Source organism: Phodopus roborovskii, unplaced genomic scaffold (assembly GCF_943737965.1).
Source record: "Phodopus roborovskii unplaced genomic scaffold, PHOROB, whole genome shotgun sequence".
NCBI classification, from domain to species: Eukaryota; Metazoa; Chordata; class Mammalia; order Rodentia; family Cricetidae; genus Phodopus; species Phodopus roborovskii.
Window position 1 is genome coordinate 925,421 of NW_026126611.1, and position 20,498 is coordinate 945,918.

The 20,498-nt window shown below is 41.1% G+C and overlaps 3 protein-coding genes across 3 annotated transcripts in view; 1 reads left to right on the forward strand and 2 right to left on the reverse strand.

Annotated features, from left to right (window-relative positions):
• Nucleotides 1-20,498, reverse strand: part of Fam120b (family with sequence similarity 120B) — a 417,663-nt gene that overhangs the window by 334,597 nt on the left and 62,568 nt on the right. The gene's annotated exons all lie outside the window — the stretch shown is intronic.
• Nucleotides 543-6,599, forward strand: Pdcd2 (programmed cell death 2). The gene is made up of 6 exons (XM_051206104.1): nt 543-909; nt 1,185-1,427; nt 2,292-2,423; nt 5,237-5,340; nt 6,111-6,224; nt 6,316-6,599. The coding sequence occupies exons 1-6, from the start codon at nt 627-629 to the stop codon at nt 6,472-6,474; spliced, it is 1,035 nt and encodes a 344-aa protein (XP_051062061.1). The 5' UTR covers nt 543-626; the 3' UTR covers nt 6,475-6,599.
• On the reverse strand, nt 10,522-19,470 carry Tbp (TATA-box binding protein). The gene is made up of 7 exons (XM_051206105.1): nt 19,304-19,470; nt 18,000-18,379; nt 15,822-15,909; nt 14,296-14,387; nt 13,215-13,382; nt 11,947-12,041; nt 10,522-11,243 (listed from the first exon to the last, which is right to left on the reverse strand). Exons 1-7 carry the CDS (start codon nt 19,355-19,357, stop codon nt 11,164-11,166), a joined length of 957 nt encoding a protein of 318 aa, XP_051062062.1. The 5' UTR covers nt 19,358-19,470; the 3' UTR covers nt 10,522-11,163.

The following is a 20,498-nucleotide window of genomic DNA, read 5'->3' on the forward strand; positions in this document are numbered from 1 at the left end:
TTGCACATAGCTCTTCTGAAGAGGGAATATACATTTGTTCTTCTCCCCCGAGACAAGACCATCCACCACCAACATCCACTCAGACAAGTTCTGTTTACTAAAGACAAAACTGTCTCAATAGGAACCTGCAAAATTTCAATTCTGTAAAACTTGCTCAGCTCCTGGAAGAACCTTTTGATGCAGTGATTTAAAAAAGACTACCCTAAGACAGTCACTAGATTATGACACTATCTAACCGCATGTAAAGCCGAATATGAAATGTTTCCGATCCGGGCTCAGTCTCTGAAGACTACAGCTACGAACTATTTAACGTCTCTCTTTTATTTACAAGTGCTGGGGATGTCCTACCCGCCTCAACAGCCTTCGGATCGAGAACCAACACCTTAAGCACAGAGATCCCCAGCATCCCGAAGAATCGCCGGTCTCCGCGCCACCGGAAGTAGAGACGGTGCGTGTGGTGGAGGGTTGAAGAAGTTGGGTCCCGCCCACCAGCATCCTGTGTTCACTTCTGCTTCCTGCCCACCATTAGGGTTGCTGCAAGTCGGGTCCCAGCTAGCGATCTGACCTCGCCTTCCGGTTCAGCACGGACCGACCCAAACACACCGACTCTTGCAGGGACGGACCCCATGGCTGCAGGAGCGCCCGGGATGGTGGAGCTGGGCTTCGCCGAGGAGGCACCGGCCTGGAGGCTGCGTAGCGAGCAGTTCCCCAGCAAAGTGGGCGGGCGGCCCGCGTGGCTCGGCCTGTCGGAGCTGCCGGGACCCGGGGCGCTGGCGTGCGCGCGCTGCGGCCGTCCGCTCGCCTTCCTGCTGCAGGTGTACGCGCCGCTGCCCGGCCGGGACGACGCCTTCCACCGCAGCCTTTTCCTCTTCTGCTGCCGCGAGCCGCCGTGCTGCGCCGGCCTGCGAGGTGAGCGGCCGGCGGGGGCCAAGCGCCGGGCGTGGGATCCATCGGTTGGCGTGGGCGGTTGGATTCAGGTAATTGGCGCTGCCCCTACAAATGTTCGGCACGAACTCCCTAGAGTCAGCCAGTTGCTGGTGTCAGATGGGACTCTTCCCGGTTTTATCACCTCTCCTATAAAAACTGCTCCCTGAAAGCGCAAACCTCGCTTCATGAGGTGAAGCACCGAAGAAGGCTCAGTAATTTTTTTCTTTCACTGAACGCCTTTATACTTTTCGCTTCAGTTTTTCGGAATCAGCTACCAAGGAAAAATGCGTTTTACTCCTATGAGCCACCTTCTGAGACAGGAGCTTCAGACACCGCGGATTCTGTGTGCTTCCAGCTTAAGTCGGGAGCCCATCTCTGCAGGGTGTGTGGCTGCCTGGGCCCTAAGATGTGCTCTAGGTGTAAGCAGGCACATTACTGCGGTAAGGAGCATCAGACACTAGACTGGCGGCTGGGACACAAGCAGTCTTGTGCAGAGTCAGGTAACACAGCCCTGTTTTCATCTGTTTCTGATAAAGTTGAAAGTAGAAAACACAATACTCTAAAACGTTTTAATAGTGGAAGAGCAGTGTTGCTAAGATTTAGGGATGTGGACAGCCTTTCTTGGGTACTGGCTTTTAGGACTCCCTAACACAAAATACAATAGGTTATATTAACAGAGAAACATAGTAATCATGCATAAAGCTTCACCAGCTCCAAGTTTACAGCATGACTACTATTAACAACTATGTTTCTCTGTTAATCTGATCTGATTTTTTTTTTTTTTCCAAGACACGGTTTCTTTGTTCTAACAGCCCTGGCTGTCCTGTAATTTGCTCTGTAGACCAGGCTGTCCTTGAACTCAGAGATTTGCCTGCCTCAGCCTTCCAAGCGCTGGGATTTAAGGGGTGCACCACAACTGCCCGGCTATAATGAATTGTTTGGTGACCTTATAGACTGATTTCATCACTTTACTCATGCTGTGGTGTTAGTCTCAAAGGCCTAGTACATGGAGTGTGACTCTATTAGCAGTTGGGTATTTATTGTACCATTTAGTCTTATTTTAGCCTACTGTGTATTTTAAAAATATTGAGTTGGAGGTGGTGACAGCTGTCTGTAATCCTAGCTCTTAAGTGCTAGATGCAGGAGGATTTTAAATTTGAGGCCCGTCTGGGTTACATAGTGAGATCCCAACTCATAAAACTAAGCTTGCCATGTGGTATAGGCAGAAGCTTTATACATTTATTGGCTAGCATAAGGCTACATAGTGACTGATGTTCGAACTGTGATGAAATGCTTTAGAAATGAGAAATTTTTAGACCTTCAAAGCTAAATGTTCATTAATGATCCTAACAACTCTCTTGTAGATCATTTAGACCAGACAGCCCCAGACCACAGCTTCCTGTTTCCAGAATTTGAAATTGTAACAGAAGCAGAAGATGAGGTTATACCTGAGGCTGTGGAAATTAAAGATTACTCTGAAGTCACAGAAAGCATGGGTAAGGAGTTCTGTGACCAAACATACTCGAGGAAAAAAACTTCCAGAGAGAGAGAGGTGTCTGTGGTGAAACAGAGACCATCATGGTAGAAGACTTCAGATCAAAACATTAACTGCAGCATGTATGACAAGAAGGGCCCTTGGTAACTTTGTCTTTTATGTACATACTTTGGTTATTTTCTCTAGAGTTCATGCTCTAGGGCTGTGTCGAGTGGTAACTGACATAAGTGTGGTCATCAGTCAGCATTCACCTGTCTGTCCTAAGGTTTAGGCTTGGCCTCATTGAGCACACTTTGCCTCATGCTTCCAGTGAGGAAATGAAGTTCTAGGTATCATGTGTTTGAACAAAGAACTTAGGTTCAGGTCACTGGTTCATTTTTGCCACAAGCATTAAAAAAATGAAGTGTGAGAGCTGTCCTGTGGCCTAGTCCATGCTTTGTAACAGGAATTCACAACAAAGAACGACACCTAGTGGTCAGGGGTTTATTCTCAGGAGGAGTCCATGGAATTTGCAACCGAGTAAACTGTCTTGTGTTAAAAGAATGCAGGGCTGGAGAGATGGCTCCGAGGTTAAGAACACTTGCTGTTCTTTCTGAGAACCTAGGTTTGAATGCCAATATTACTGCCTGGATTTGTAACTGATGTGTCTACTCATGAGTATACTGTTGGTCCTGTTTTTACAAGTGGCAAGTCATGAAAATGTATTCTTTCAGAAAGGGAGTTAATGGGAGGGAAACAACTGAATTATATAACCACTTAATTCTACATGACTTCAAACCAGTGATTTGAGAGTAGATCTCTAAACATTCAATGAGTTTTTCTTAAATTTGGAGACAAGTTCGCATGTAGGTATCATGTGTTTGAACAAAGAACTTAGGTTCAGGTCACTGGTTCATTTTTGCCACAAGCATTAAAAAAATGAAGTGTGAGAGCTGTCCTGTGGCCTAGTCCATGCTTTGTAACAGGAATTCACAACAAAGAACGACACCTAGTGGTCAGGGGTTTATTCTCAGGAGGAGTCCATGGAATTTGCTGGCCTTGAACTCCTCCTCTTGCCTCTGCCTTCACCTTCTGAGTGCAAATGTCACAGGTGTTACATCATTTTACATCTGACTGCTGTTACTGAGTAAATTGATGCTGGGTCTGGGAAAAGAATGATACAGATTTGCAAAAAGTAGGTCTGAATTTTTATTGGAAGATACCGGCAACTCACAAGTTACTTTTATCTACAACAAAGATTTGAAAATCCTTAAATTTTTAAAAATTATTATTTTTAAATTTTTAGAAATGTTAGATCATCTTATATGTAGTTGGTACTACAGATCTATAAAATGATCTATTTAGAGAGGTAGTTGATTCCAGAACTAGGGAGGAAATACTCAAATAATGAAACAAAGTGGTTATTATCAGAAATTGAATATGTCAACAGTTAAGAATTCAGTTATCATGCCTTTAATCCCAATACTTTGGAGGCTGAGGCAGGTGGATCTCTGAGTTCAAGGCCAGCCTGGTCTACAGAGTGAATTCCAGGACAGCTAAGGCTATTTCACAGAGAAAACCCTGTCTCAAAAAACTATACCTACCCATACCAAACAAAAGAATTCAGGTACCAGTGGGTTTTAGTGGTACAAATTTACAATCACAGCTACTCAGGAGGCTTAAGGCAGGAGGATTCTAAGTCCAGTCAGTGCCTTGTAGGGCTACCAAATGAGTTCAAGGCAAGCCTAAACAAATCCATGAGACCTTATCTAGAATAAAAACAGGGTGAGGATTAGAACTCAGTGTAGGGCATTTTGCCCAGCATGCTTGTACCAGGCTCTAGATTCAATCCCTGTTTCTGAAAAACAGAAACTTTATTAATTATCATAAATTATTTGTAGGTAAAATGAAGTGACAGAAGAATCTTAAAATTTGCTTTGAAGCTAATTCTTTACTTGACAACTATAGTATTTCTATTTTTTTTTTTTTTTTGTGGATGTTCAACATTTACAAGATAGGATATTCAAAATGTTTCTTTTAAGTTACTGTGTCCTAGCTGAGAATTGGTTTGGGCTGCAAGGAGAAAGGGGTTGGGAAGGAGAGGAGGGATGGCGGAATGGGAGTGGGGTGGGGAGAGGTACCTGTGGATTATCTTAACATCCTGTAAATCATTGATGCTTTGAGAGACCACCAGTCTGAGGGAATGTACATTCCCCATGCATCCAGGGTATTAATGTCAGTAAGTGCCATTAATTAATGCCTCCCCCAATTTGTCCCCCGATTCAAATTATGAAATTGAATTTCAACTTGTCTGACTTGGTCAAGTTGTATTTTGACACATGATACCAACACTAAAGTTGTATTGGTAGCCATTGTCTGTTGGAAAACAGTGGTTTAGGTTAGGTAGAAGTCCAAACTGGCTGTGGAACAGGAAATGGCATTTCCTGGATGTGAATGAGTGCAAATGGAGAGGTGGATGAGATGTGAGTAGGTTTAAAATAAGAATTCAGATAGTTTAAGAACAGTAGTGACGAGGACTCATGTTGCAGGGGTGTCCTAAGATGCATTGCTATAGTTCTGAGCCATCATCCATAGTTTAATTTAGAGCCTTAAAGACTAGATCTATAATGATTACATAATGTTATCTAGAAATAAGCACAAATGTTACTTGAACAGAGGAAAGTATCTTGTTAATTAGGTGATTAGCTAGATTCCCCATACATTTGAATTTAGTTAAACTGTGGAGATTATTATCCCAGTATTCCATAATTATTGTGATTTTATTTTATTTATTTATTTAATTTTTTTTTTTGGTCTGTTTTCTTTTCCCCCCAGGGAGAATACTTGAGGAAGAACTAGATTCCATGGCAAAGCATGAATCCAAGGAAGATCACATTTTCCAAAAGTTTAAATCCAAAATAGCCCTCGAACCAGAGCAGGTAGACTGGGATTTATACCTTTTCATTGTGTTCTCAAAATGACTATAACCCACATTTTCAGCTTATAAAACCTGTGATTCACATGCCTACACCATATATATAATATATAAGTACACAGATTTTAAAAAAGCATGATAAATTGTTAACTTTTCCCCATTAAATTACCTTACCATAAACAATCACTAAAGGCAACTTCCTAAAAATCCCAGATCAAATAAACATGAAAGAAAACAGTAAGCTTTTGATCTGGCCTTAACACTAAAGTGGTTTTTAGCAATAGCGATACAGGAAAAATACCCTGAAGCTTATTATAGAGAATTTTACCCTTTTTTAAACCAAATACCATGTCTGACATTTATATCCTTTTTTAAATAGTTAAAGACCCTACTGTATGTGGCCACATTCTGTGTGCAGACTCTAGTAAAGCTCTTCCTAAATCTTTTGCATGATTAGGACTGAGACTCTGACATTGTGGGGCCAGTGCTTATTGCTGATCCAGATGACCTGAGTTTGGTACTCAAGACCCATGCAGTAGAAGTTGTTGATTCTCAGGTGTTATCCTCCAACCTCCTCTGACCTCACACTCAATTGAGTGCTGCCATAATGAATGTGCGCGCGCGCACGCGCACACACACAGTAATTTTAATTATCATTGAGGTTTAGGGGTGTTGGTAGTCTATAGACGCACATAGGGATTTCCTTTAAATGATCCTCAGGATCTGGTTCCATTGGAAACTCTTGGATGAGATGTGGTCCTTGTTGATTTTTAGATTCTCAGGTATGGAAGAGGCATTAAACCCCTCTGGATTTCTGGAGAAAATATCCCTCAAGAAAAAGATATTCCAGATTGCCCCTGTGGTGCCAAGAGGACATTTGAATTCCAGGTAGGACCTTAAATAATGACATTTTAGAAAACTGGACCAAAATATAGGTGCCCTGCCTTGAAATATTATGGTTATTCTGCCCTCTTCCCAGGTCATGCCCCAGCTGTTGAACTACCTAAAGGCAGACAGACTGGACAGAAGCGTGGACTGGGGCATCCTGGCAGTCTTTACCTGTGCTGACAGCTGTAGCCTGGGCATTGGCTACACAGAGGAATTTGTGTGGAAACAGGATGTAACAGACACACCTTGAAAACTGTTGAATTCTTTTTTTAAAGGGGGGGGGGTGGGGTTCAAGATGGGTCTGTGTGTGTGGCTCTGGCTATCCTGGAACTAGCTTCGTTCCAAGTGTTGGGATTAAAGGCATGCACTACCACTGCCAAGTTTATTGTTGTTATTTTGCATGCATTCATGTTTTGCCTGCATATATGTGTACCACATTATGGGTCTGGTGCCTTCAGAGACCAAAAGACAATGTTGAGTTCCCCTTGTGGGTGCTGGGAGTCAAACCTGGGTCCTGGGCAAGAACAGCCAGGGCTCTGAGCCATCTCTCTCCAGCTTCAGCCTAGCTATTAAGAGTACTTGCTACTCTTCCAAGTTCAGTCCCCAGCACCCACATCAGGAAGCTCACAACTGTCTGTAACACCATGTCCAGAGGATCTGATGCCCTTTCCCAGCCTCTGTGGGCACCCAGTGCATATGTGGCATAATTCACACAGATACATAAAACATACACACGAGCAAAAAATTAAACCTTAACAGTATCTGGGAAGGAACCATGTATATTTCCATCTATAAACTGTCACATCGATAGCATTTCCCCACATCCAGTTTTACAGTTAAAGATGTGTGTAGGGAAAACTAAAGTAGTCAATACCGTGTGGTACCAGAACCAGGAAACTCAACTCTGTCAGACCAATCAGGATGAAGGAGGAACTAGTAGAGTAAAGAAGCAGTATCACCAGGCTTGGCAGGGGATCTGCTTATGGAAGATGGAGAAAAACAGGACCTCAGCCTCCTTTGCAGATAGATACTTTGCACAGACTACCCTGACAGGTTAACAGAGGAAAGTGAACAGAGAAGGAGCTGAGCCTGGAAGCAACATCCTGACTAAAGGGAGGTCCTGGAGCCATCTTTCAGGTATGGGGTGTTCCATATGGTGCATTGTCAAGCAAGTGGCCAGATCTCAAGATGTTAACAGTACTTTCAGTCTTCACCCACTCACAAGTGAATTCCCAACATTAGATCCACACTAAAACAAACCTGAACAGGGCCGTGTCATATTACTTTAGCATCCCTGTTCACTCTCAATCCTAACCCGACAATATTCTACTTCCATTGACTATAGGGCTGTAGCACATCAGACAGGGGACACCTGTTATTTACCAAGCTGCTTTTAAAGGGAAAATGTTACGAGTAGTTTTCCCCACTGCCGGTCTGGTCCCACCGCCACACCAGCCCCAATTAACACACAGAGACTCTGTATTAGATATAAAGCTGTTGGCCTGTTACTTGTTTCTTATCGGCTAATTCTGTCTTAATTTTTTAACCCATTTCTATTAATCTAAGTATTTCCATGTGGTCTTATCTTACCGGAGAGAGGGGGCTGGCCGTTCTGCTCTCCAGTCTCTACATGCTGACTCCTCCTTACTACTTCCTCGAATCCTCCTTGTCTCCTAGTCCCACCTATCTTGCTCTCCTATTGGCCAACAGTGCTTTATTCATTAACAGTATGAGAAACATATTTACAGAATGACATCTCCCATCAGGAAAATGCTTTTCATTTTTAACTTGAGGCAGCTAAGCTAAAGCACTAAGATCCACATAGAACTAGTAGTATAGCCCTTAGCTGTGGAAGGAATTGGCACCAACTAGTGACTCAGGAAAAGACCCAGACAAGATGCTCAAGTGTGGCTTCACATCCCAAATCACCAGTAAAGTTGTCTATACTAAAGGCTATAAAAAGTAAATGCATCAACATATTTCTAAATGGCAAGGATTACTATATGGGGATATTCCCAGGTGATGTGGACATGAGTGTACCCTGCTAGGCACTCAAGAAAAGTACATCTGGGTCAACCTTAGAGACTCATGGATTCAAGGCCATCTCAGGTCACAAACTTAGTACCTGATTAGCCTGGGCTAGATATAGCATGATCCCTTCTCACTAAGAACACTCTTTGACACAAGCCTACACATATCTGAGGAAATGGCTCCATAAAATTGACCTGTAGATAGCCAGGGGGTAGTGGCGCAGGCCTATAATCCCAGCACTCGGGAGGTAGAGTCAGTGGATCTCTGTGAATTTGAGGCCAGCCTGATCTACAGAGAGAAACCCTCTCTTGAAATAGAACAAACGAACAAAAATGAACCATAGGCATTTCTGTGGGGGTACATTATTGATTGATGTGGGTGGTGCCATCCCTGAGCAGGTAGTCTTGGGTTGTGTAAGAAAGTAGGCTGAGCAAGTCAGTAAGCAGCATTCTTTCATGGTCCCTACTTAAGTTCCTACCCTGCTGTCCCTTCGTGATGGAATGCAACTATTTGCTGAAATAAGCCCTTTCCTCCCCAAGTTGCTTTTAGTCATGGTATTTTAACAAAGCAATAAAATCCGTAACTAAGACTGCTGCATGTGTTATCTATCACCGGTAAGTCAAAATTTAACAAGGATAAAAAGATGTGTACAATATAGAACTGATTAAATAAAATCTTTGGAGAGACCTAGTAGTTCATGAGGTTTATAATCACAGCTACTTGAATGAGTAAGGCAGAGTCACTGACTTCATGGCCACCTAGGCTACAGGACCCTAACCGTGTCACTGTGCTGCAAACAAAAACAGGAAAGAGAAGAAAAATAGCAAGGTACATTAAAGTCCCAGCCATTGAAATGTTAACGATACTAGAAAGAAAACACAAAAGTACTACTCATCAAAACTACTAGATACCTAGGGTTTAGGGTTCAGATGCAATCAACTACTAACAGTAGTAGTACTAAAGTGTTATGAAAAAATAAAACAAGAAACAATAATGAAATAATTAACTTTTATGAAATGAAAATGTCCCATATAAAAAGAATTATAAAACTTAAAAAAAAAAACTATATAATTATTGGAGAGAAATACTAGAAAGATGCTTTTCCAAATAGATGTCACATTACTAATATCAGTAATGTCTGGGAAGTGCAAGAAACGGTACCTTGCATATACTTTTTTGGGGGTTGGAATCTATTATTGATTTGTCAAAACTTAGAACACATAAATGGTTTATAATACATCAATTCCTCTTGTAAGAGTACACCATAGAAATCTGTGCATACAAGCATACCTGACCCAACACTGTATATCAGTGTGCACTGGAGGTAACAAAGGACCATCGATAAGGGCATGGCTCAATCAGGGTATCTAAGAGGATATTACATTGCATATCTTGGAAGTATAACTGATAAACTGACTGCAAGAAAATGAAAGTCACGAAACAACAGGTGAGATGAAAGTAATCCCAGAACTGCACATTAAAAAAATTAAAAGCAACTTTTAATACCCTAGTCCATCAACGCCTCACCGCACTTAGTTCTGGGCCAGGATCCTCAAGTCAGCAAGGCAATACCTCCTCACTAGTCCACAGTTCTTCCTCACACTTGTCCTGAGTGACAGTAACTGGCACTGAAGCCTTTATCTCCCGACTGTTGGCATTCAGTGGAGCTCTTCTCAGTCTTGTTATCTCAGAATAGTACACTAGTAACCTCAAGTCCCAGGGGACCAATGCCAACTGAAAACCGTCCCTTATTAGTGTCCCCTCCACGCCTACTGCCACCATCAGGTATGCTGGAGAGCTCAGGCATAATCTAAATGATGGAAAGAAAGACTGCTTTCTGATTACACATAGTCTGAACTGTGCAAAATGTACTTTTATAAATTAAAAAGGACATAAAATGTTCCCCAAATAACCCAAGGCTTTTTAAGTGTCCACCTGATATTTCATGAGAAAAACAACCATGACAAAAATGTTCTATCAAAGAAGCTAGTGATCTTGTGGACAGGGCAGCAATTTCTATACCTGAAACACTCAAAGCCCTCCCATGTCTCTTACTTGCTATGAAACCTTGGACAAGGCTCTGGCAAAGGCTGAAAAAGGAACAAAACGTTAACTAGTTTGGTGAAGTCCCAGACACTGGAGTGTCTAGAAAACAAGAGGGTGCTCAATGGGGATCATAAAATCAGTGGTATGTCCACTTTCCCTGCAACAGACCAAAGGGGGAGGGGGAGAGGTTGGGGGATGACAAGCAAACAAAACAATGGTCTCAGGTGTATCTAAAATAAATTTCTTTGACAGTATGATCACATGACTCTTACAAGGTATCATTTATAACAAAAATCTAACAATTTACAAGCTGCATTTTTTTTGTGCAGAGTACTCTGAAGAAAGAAAAGTATGTACATTTGTTTTGATTAATACAACTATTTAGTTCTGCAATACTGGGAAGGTGGAATGTATCTGGCACAAAAATAACTCCTAAGAGTTACAAACTAGAAAAACAACACTTTTAAAAAAAGATTTTTACTTTTCTGGTAGAAATATAAAAACTGGCTTATGTGGGAAAAGTTAAAATAAAAAGTCCAATTGTACAGGTGGCTTTGAACACTTAAAAGTTCTGTCCCTTAAACCAACAAACTCATCAACAGCAGTGTTTAAAATCTAAATATAAATAAATGGGCAGTGCTGCCAAGTAGCAGCTCAGAGCAAGCAACTCACAGCAGTGCTGCAGAGTGGTCTCAGTGCAGAGGAGGTAACCTTTCCAGTACCCTGCAGTAGGACACACAGTGTCACTTCATGCTGCCACCTGTAACTGAGTGTCCTTCTTCTCACAACTGTACCACCAGTGGTACCAAAACTGACTGGTTTTAAAAAACAAGTGGGTAGGGAGGCGCGTACATGGCAGCCACTATGTGGTCTTCCTGAATCCCTTTAAGATGGGGTAGATGTTTTCAAATGCTTCATAAATTTCTGCTCTAACTTTAGCACCTACAAAGACACATTGGAATAGAAATGAGATGGTTTGGTTTAAGTAACATTTCTTAAAATAGAAACTAACACCATTATTTTAAAACAAAGCTACAAATACAGTTTTCTCCATACCCAGTTAAGACAAACGGGGTTTGTCTGTATTGCTTTGGAATCTGTCTCGGAACTAGCTCTGTAGACCAGGCTGGCCTCTGCTTCCTGAGTGCTGGGATTAAAGGTGTGTGCCACCAATGCCTGGCTCTTTTTTCTTTTTTAAGAGACAGGGTTACTCTGTATAGCCCTGACTGTCCTGGAACTTGCTGTGTAGATCAGGCTGGCCTGCCTCTGCCTCTTGAGTACTAGGATTAAGGGCCATGCCCCACTCTCCAGTTTTTAAAACATTATTTTCTTAGCATTTAAAAAAGTGATACATCGGGTGACTTTTAACACCCTAAACAAGCGTTTCCTCACCACAGTAGGGCACGATCCACAAGTCAGCAAGGCAATACCCATCCCCAACTATTAGTGTCCCTCCTTGCCCGCTGCCAGTCAGGCATATGCTGGCTGCAGGCTCTACTGTTCTCACTTCCCCTTTCTCATGAAGGTTAGGGTGGGGAGCAAAATGTAAACAAAAACATCCTCACAAGTGGCTAGACAGCTGTCCCAATACAGAAATGCCATCCCAAATTCTTTCCAATTTTGGTACACTATCTCTTTAACTTACCTGTTAATACAACTTTTCCAGAAACAAAAATAAGGAGAACAATCCTGGGTTTGATCATTCTGTAGATTAATCCAGGAAATAATTCTGGCTCATAGCTAGAAAGAAAATGGAAAAACAGTTTAGAAATCAGCAGGATTTTGTGTAACAACATGAGGCTTTGTGTCAGGAAGTACTGAGTGAGCAGGCCAGTTGTCCACAAATAGGACACACAAGAAGAAAACCCTTTCACCAGCCAAGAGTTGTGTGCCATGGACATGACCACCAACTACATGTCTTCCTCTGCTGTCCTCCCAGACTCTAGATTTCCTGTGATAAAAACAAGAATGTGTGCATACTCACGTTCTCTGACCTACATTAGGTTTACTTTGGGCAAGTCTAGTGATAGCAGCTAATCTCACCATTCACTCTTAAGAGCCCATAGTGACAGCCTTGTAATCCTATCTCACTTCCCTGAATAGAAATCTTCTGGAGCTGTCAATTTTTCTAACAGAGTGACTAAACACACATGGGTTTGGAAATAAACCTACTCCCTGATCACACCACCTACCTGAACTGACATTAGTTAATGAAATTCTAACCTAGTGATTTCAGGTTATTTGTTCAATCTGATAAAAGGACCCAGGTATCTTATGTGTAGCCTGGTGATAAACTCGGGGCAGGTTTGTATGAGGAAGAGCAACCCTGACTATGTGGAACTCAAACAGGAATTTCTGTGTTAAAAATTGCACCTAACGTGCCAGGTATAAAAGTGCCATGTGCAAAGGCCCTGAGGCAAAAAGTTAGGGTGAGTGTGTGGGGGAACAGGTAAGCTGGTGGGGCTGTCAGTAGAAAACAGAACTGAGAAAGGTCTGTGAGAAGGGGTGCTAAGTAAATGTTCACTAGAAAACGACAAGGAATAATAATGGACAGTATATCCCTGCTGCTCATCTTTATACTTTGCTGGTATGTTGACAAAACAAAACGAAAATGATTCAAACTAGGAGAAAATGGGAGAAGAAACTATTTAAGTGTATTTCTTGACTAACAAAATGAGGAGGCATACGAAGTGAATGTAAGTTATCCCAGTGATGGAGTTCGGGTCAGTCACAGGGTGAAGAAACGGGAGCTGTAAGGACAGCACAAAGTGCAGTAGCACAAGTGCAGACACACCTTATGTTTACACGTAGCACACTCAACTGGCATCCCATGCTAGAAACGGAGCACCTAAAATGACTTCGCCCTCAACAATGCCTGCTGCTCACCCTGCTCCCAATCCCTCTCTCACCTACCTGCTGAACTGCTGGTGGGTCAGCACAAGGCCTTCCAGCCTTATGGGGAACTTCACATCACAGCTCCCCACCATGTTTTGGATCTTGAAATCTAAGAACTTAGCCGGAAAGCCCAACTTCTGCACAACTCTAGCATATTTTCTTGCTGCTAGTCTGGATTGTTCTTCACTAAAGAAAGGAAAAACAGTGAGTTATACACAGAAACCTAATGGAGTAATTCAGAAGAATAACTTAAATGGGTCTAAATTAGAAAACTAATTAAACTGTCCCTGTAACCTTCACAGAAAGCATAATCCACCAAAACATCAGCCTTGGACTTGCCACATTAGCAACAAGCCCCAGGTTAAAGGATGTGATACAGCATGTGGTTCAATTACGATCACTGCTATTACATCACTGACCCACAAATTCCTCCTGAGATAAAAATTCATCTTTATAAAGAAAATAGTAAAGCAGGATGGGATGGTGGCGGCAAACACTTTTAATCCTAGCACTTGGGAAACAGAGGCAAGTATATTGAGGCCAGCCTGATCTATAGAGCAAGTTCCAGGGATTCACAGAGAAATCCTGTCTCAAAAAAAAAAAAAAAAAAAAAAAAAAAAAAAAAGGAAAATTAGTTACAAATACATAAACTCTATCTTCCTTCCCATGAGATCTCCATCCACTCTTAGGATACCATTATTGGATGAAACAGACTTTCCAACTTAGCTTTCACCACAAAAGTAGAATGTAACAACTAAATAAATCTACAACTAAAGTACAGGAGATCAGGAATAACAAGAATGAGAAATGGGGTATTCAAAGTGATTAGGACAAACCATTAAATAACACACTGAAAGTGCTAGTCCAGTAGGGCAGTGGTGGTGCACAGCTTTAATTTCAGCACTGGGAGGCAGAGGCAGGCAACATTTGAGTTTGAAGCCAGCCTGGTCTACAGAGCAAGTTCCAGGACAGTCAGGGTTACACAGATAAACCCTGTCTCAACAGACCAATAAAAAGTGCTAGCTGATAATAGAAATCATGGTATATCCCTTTTCTTTGACAATACATCCACTGGAAACAAAGAATCCCTTAAGAATACCTCTTGGCTCCTGTGCACACCATTTTCCCAGAACTGAAAATCAGCGCAGTTGTCCGAGGTTCTCTTATTCTCATGATGACAGCAGCAAACCGCTAAATGGTCAGAAAGAAGCATTATGCAGTTATGTTGACTGGTCAGAGTTTCTGTGAAGAAAACTGGAGTTCTAGGTCAAACTATCTTGGTTATACCAATATATTTAAAAAGTTTCTTTTTCAATGTTTCTATTTTTTATTCCTTTTCTTACATTTAACTACTTTTTTTTCTTATTGGGAAGCTTAAAAAAAAAACAAAACAAAACAACAACAACAACAACAAAAAACCCAACTCAATCTTTTCTCCACCATTTTCCTCCTTTCTGCTCTTTGATCTTTCCAAGTTTGCCCAACTAAAGCAACCCATTAGTACCAAAGTCAGCACTGTAGAAGATACTTAAGGAAACGATAGACAGACATGCAAGCTGGGCAAAGAGAAAAAAATCTTATCAGGATCAAATGAATAAATGAGAACCAAGAAAGAATGAACCATGTCAGACTCAGTAAACCAACTGACTCCAAGTGATGAAAGGTGAGAAAGCCAACCAGAATCTAGGAATCAGGTGACAGTTTTTACTAACAGCTCTAAATGTAAATGGTTTTACCTATCCAATTAAAAGACAAACACTAGTTGTTTTTCCAATCCCCTCATTTGCTGACTGCAAACAACAGAATAGGGTGGAGGGTGACTGGGGACATCCAGTGCCCTCCTCTGACCTCTACATATGCTCACAAGCAAGTGTACACACACACACACACACACACACACACACACACACCCATCTCATCTTTATTAGAGGAAATCTGTGAGGTACTGGTTTCTATGGTAATGGTTTACAGGTACATGATGACCCTGTGACAGGAAACTGCTTTGGCCTTCAAATTCAACATCCAGGCACTCAGGCATCTCCCATCTGAACCTCACAGCTGTCGAATCGAATATTCATCTGTCTATGTACATGTTCCCTATGTAAAAAAATCTTTTCTCTGGTGCATGTAACAAAGTCTTTTAACATATGCTAGGCTATTATCTTAGAAACGGGTGCTTTCTCCCTGCTCCCTAACCTTTTCTCTCTCAGTTCCAGTGTTGTGGCTTGAACAGAAACAGACCCCATAAACTTATATATTTGCATCAGAGAACAGAACTGTTTGAAAAAGATTTAAAAGGGGCTCTGAGGTCACAAAAGCCCACTCCAGGCAAATGTCCCTGTCTGTTGCCTTCAGATCAGAATGTAAAACTCTCAGCTACTGCTCCAGTACCAAGCCTGTCTGTTTCTGGCCATGAAGATCACTGACTAACCCTCTAAAACTGTAAGTAAACCCCCAATTAAATGCTTTCTTTCTTTCTTTCCTTTCCTTTTTTTTTTTTTTAAGATAAGTATGATACTACTCATTTTGCTGGTATCAAGAAACAAGTTCAACACAAACTTTCTCACCTACAGATTTAGAAAGAATTTTCTGTTTAAGTCTGAAATACATGAAAATGTGTCTGACCTTGGGATTATATTCAGCATTTCGGGCACGAAGTGCAATGGTCTTTAGGTCAAGTTTACATCCAAGATTCACTGTGGATACAATATTTCTGCAAGAAATTTGAAAACATAATTACTTAAAATAAATTTAACTTTTAAACAAAGAGGCCAATGGTTTTCAGGTCACGTTTACAACCAAAATTTTCTATGAATATAATATTGCAGCAAGAAATTTGAAAAGAAAACATGATTTAGGTTGCTGATCCATAATTTTTTACCAGGCTTTAATAACAACAACAACAACAAAACAAAAACCCCTGCTGACTTTAAATGTTTAAAAAGTGCCATATATAACATATTCTCACTTAGTACTCAAAATGTACTATGAGGTAGTAACTACTACTCCTATGTTCAGACAAAGCAGCTGAGTCTCCAGGGAATACACTGTTTGGCTTGGGATGAACATGGTTTCCAAGCAGAAGAGTCAGGACCTAGCTGCCTCAAGAGTCATGCCTTGATCCTTCATTTAACTACCATCCCTCCTTCTTGAGCTCTGAAATGTTACCAACACTAGCTCACTATTAAGTCACCAGGGTAAAAAGCAGGCAGATGTGGACTTTCTCAATCTTCCCAGAAAAAGCTATCTTTTGGAAAAATGGGAATTCAATGTCTTTGGCAAAGGAAGAAAACATCTGTCCTCTTTTCTGTACTTACCACAGTAAGTCATGTTAAACAGAATCATCATTAGCAGGCTGAGGAGATGGCTTAAAGAGCTTGCCATGTATGAACCCACATGAAAAAGACCAAAATGATAATGAGAATTTGTAATCCTAGTGCTAAGGAGACGGAGACAGGTAAATCTCTAAGGCGCACTGGCTAGTCAGCTAAACCAAACCAACAAATTTCAGGCCAGTAATAGATCCCATATTAAAAACTAGGGTGGGTAGTGTCCTGAGAAACAATTCTTGAGATTCTCCTCCAGCATACACAGGGGAAATGCATGGACACACACTGAAAATCTATCATTATCCACTTGGGTCTAAAAGACTGTTTCATGCCATTGAATCCTATTCTTGAAGCACTGTAATGCAATACAGGGTTTTAGTGTAGCCCTGGCTGTCCAGGAACTCACTCTGTAAAACAGGCTGGCTTTGAACTCAGAGATATCTTCCAGTCTCTAGTGCCTAAGTGCATGCTCTGTGGATATGGAAATAAGTGTATGTCATAAGCTAGTTCTAATAGATTAATTTTAATCAGAAGTTCAAACCAGAATGCCTGTGGAAGTCAAAATGGTTTGCAGCAGCACAGACAAAGGAGAGCTAACAGGGCTTGTCTTTCTAAAATATTAAAATCAAAAGTAATTTTAAAATTGTATATAGGCAAGGTATAAGTTTTTGGGTATAGAGATTCATGATTATATACCATTTAGCTTAAAAAATGATCTGGGATAGCTTAAAAGTGACAATTATATATATAAAATGAAAGCCATGTGTAAATAGGAGACATCTGAAAGAGGAGGGTGGGGGTTAATAAACACAAAGTGGATAGTGTTGTCTGCAGTGAACCCTTTAATCAGGACATAAGCTTCCTTAAAGTAAAGCTACGTACTTGTTACTAAGGAGTATGGGTTTTTTTCAGAAGAAAAAAGCCTGTATCTCCTACCTTTTTACATGTGGGAACTACTTCACTTAGGCAGACAAACATAACAAGATAAGAACTGCTATCCTCACTTTGAAAAGAGACACACAAATTCCAAAGATAAAATATAGCCCTCACAGCAAAATTGTAAAAAAACTTGGATCTAAGACCTCTGCTGACATTATGGCCAAGCCTATGATAGAACTGGACTGTGAATCAGTCAATTAGCTACAGGGAAAGGTCCACAGTATTGGTGAAACTCAATTTTCATTTCAGTGACCCAAACACATAAACACAAGCAACTCCATTTCTAAGGAAAGGTTTTGTTGAGAGCACTGACTCACTCTGTAGCTTCAATTCCTGCCAAGAGCAGATGAAGCCAAACAGAATTACCACTGGATCACTCCCTTAATTAAGTGCCCTGTCTGAAAGTAAATAGTGCAATACCACTGACAGCTTCCTCTGGTGCAGAGGACAGAGAACACACGCATGCACGCTCGCAGGCACACAAACTCACTCACTCTCGGGGAGGGCATGAACACACAAGATAAGAGGTACTCACTGCAGCTGTGGTACGATCCCAGAGCTCTCAGAGGCTGGTGTGGCAGGAGTAATTGGGGTCATAGGGGTCATTGGTGAAGGGTACAAGGGGGTGGTGCCTGGCAATGGTGCAGTGGTCAGAGTTTGAGAATGGAAGAGCTGTGGAGTCTGGCCTGAGGCACCCTGTGTGGACTGCTGAGATGTTGATTGCTGTACTGAGGCTGCTGCAGTTGCTACTGCCTGCTGCTGCTGCTGCTGCTGCTGCTGCTGCTGTTGCTGCTGCTGTCTTTGTTGCTCTTCCAAAATAGACAGACTGTTGGTGTTCTGAATAGGCTGTGGAGTCAGTCCTGTGCCATAAGGCATCATTGGACTAAAGATGGGAATTCCAGGAGTCATGGCACCCTGTGGAAAACAAAAAGAGAATACTTAAGACATTAAGTCTTAAGTTTCTTAAGGTTCTTTCCTAGTGGAACCCAGGTAAAGTGTAAAACCTGATGCTTTCTGAACATAATAGGTCATTAAATATTAAATAATGGGAAGAATTTGGCATCCTGAGATGTATCCCTTTTCCTCTGTAGTACTGAATATAGTAGATGTGCACTTAGCATCTGGAATCTGTTATTTATGATATGCAAGAAAGATGCTTAGCCTCCTAAGCATATCTAGAGCACAGGGACAAACTGGAGGTACATGTCCCTATTTAAAGTGTTACCCTGTATATGAGGGTTACGCACTAACTTCACATGTGACCACTTTGGATGATGGATCACACAGGCACCTAGAGTTTCAAGATGATAAGCCCATGGTCTACTCTATCATACTGCTTGAAAGAACTATTATACTAAAAACAAAAATCAACAACGCCTGTAAAATACTGTAACTGCCTTTTCGATAATGCTTCTATCTTACAAACATTGTTAGATTTAATAATTATGTGGAAGTAGGAAGGAAGAAAAAAATGGCAAAATTTATACTGAATTAGTAACAATCTAGGTCTAATTCTATTGCGACTATGTACACACATCTTACATCAAAAGTAATGTTTAATTTTGAAAGCATATTTGGTTGTCATCTTGGGCTAGTAAAGTGACTGCAAGAAGGTCTAGAAGGAACCTCCTGGAGTAAATGAAATAATGTTCTATAGCTCACACAGATGGGGAACAGTCCTCTAAATAAACCTGCCAAGCAAATGAACATAGTGCCTATCCACAGCAGAAATGTTCCTAAAGTAAAACAAGCTTGAGAAACATAAATGCATAGCCAATACTGGACGGTTAAATTTCACCTTCTTGACCGGCCCTCCTTGCCCCTGCTTCCTGCTGTTACCTGTGGGGAGGCCAAGCCCTGAGCATAAGGTGGAAGGCTGTTGTTCTGGTCCATGGCTCTCACTTTCCTCAGTACTCAGACTTTCTCTAGAGCATCCTCTGCAAATTCTCCTTAGAAGCTCCTTTAATTTCCTGGGTTATCTTCACACACCATCAAACAGTGATGCTGTGCTTGGAAAGAAAATGCTTTAAGTTTAAATAGGTCTCATGTTCATACAAAAGACATACACAAAAGCTGTACTTGAGAAACACATATATCCTTCAATCCCAAAGGCCTAGCTCATGTTTCCCATGACTCGTAAAACTGCCAACAAAACAAAAACTGTGTTTCTATGTGCTTAAATATTCTAACATGTCTGAAAAATAAGGTGTTAAGGTCAGTAATAAAAACTTTTGGAAAAAAAGGCTGCCAAGAAATGGCTCAGCAGGCACAGGCATATGCTGTCAATTCCGATAATCTGTGTTCACCCACACGGTAAAAGGAGAGAATAGTCTCACAAGTTGACTCTTGACATAAATGTAATTTATTTTGTATTTTTTATGTGTAGGTAGTTTGTCTGCATGTACGCCTGTGTATTGCTTACATGCCTGGTGTCAGCAGAGGCCAGAACTGCAGTTAACAGATAGTTGTTAAGCCACCATGGGCCGTATATATGTAACTGATATGGGTCTTTGTATATACAACTTATAAGCTTGTAACTCTGGAACCTGTATGCGTTTTGTGAAATTAAATGATACTAAATGTTTATATTAAGATTAAATTGTAGGGCTGGAGAGATGACCCAACCTGGGTTCTCTGGAAGAGCAGGCAGTGCTTTTAACCTCTGAGCCATCTTTCTTAAGAGCCAGAATCAGGGACCAGCCCTTCCCAGCAAAGGACTTGTTTTTGGTATGGAGGAACAGCTAGGGAAAACTAATTCCTAAGCAAATTGTACTATCAGAGAACACTTCTTAGGCAGGGTTTTACAGCACTATTAGGTCAATGCTGACTTTTAAATATTCTGCTCAGTTTTATGTCCTTCACAATGTCTCATGCATTAAGTGCCATAAATATTGAACTGGACACAATATGCCCTAAGTAATCATCTTTGTGTTCTAATTTTAATTAAAGACAGATTAAACAATAAATGATACATTAATTTTATAAATACAATATTTATTCTTAACTCCTTAGAACACACTAATGAAAACTATGC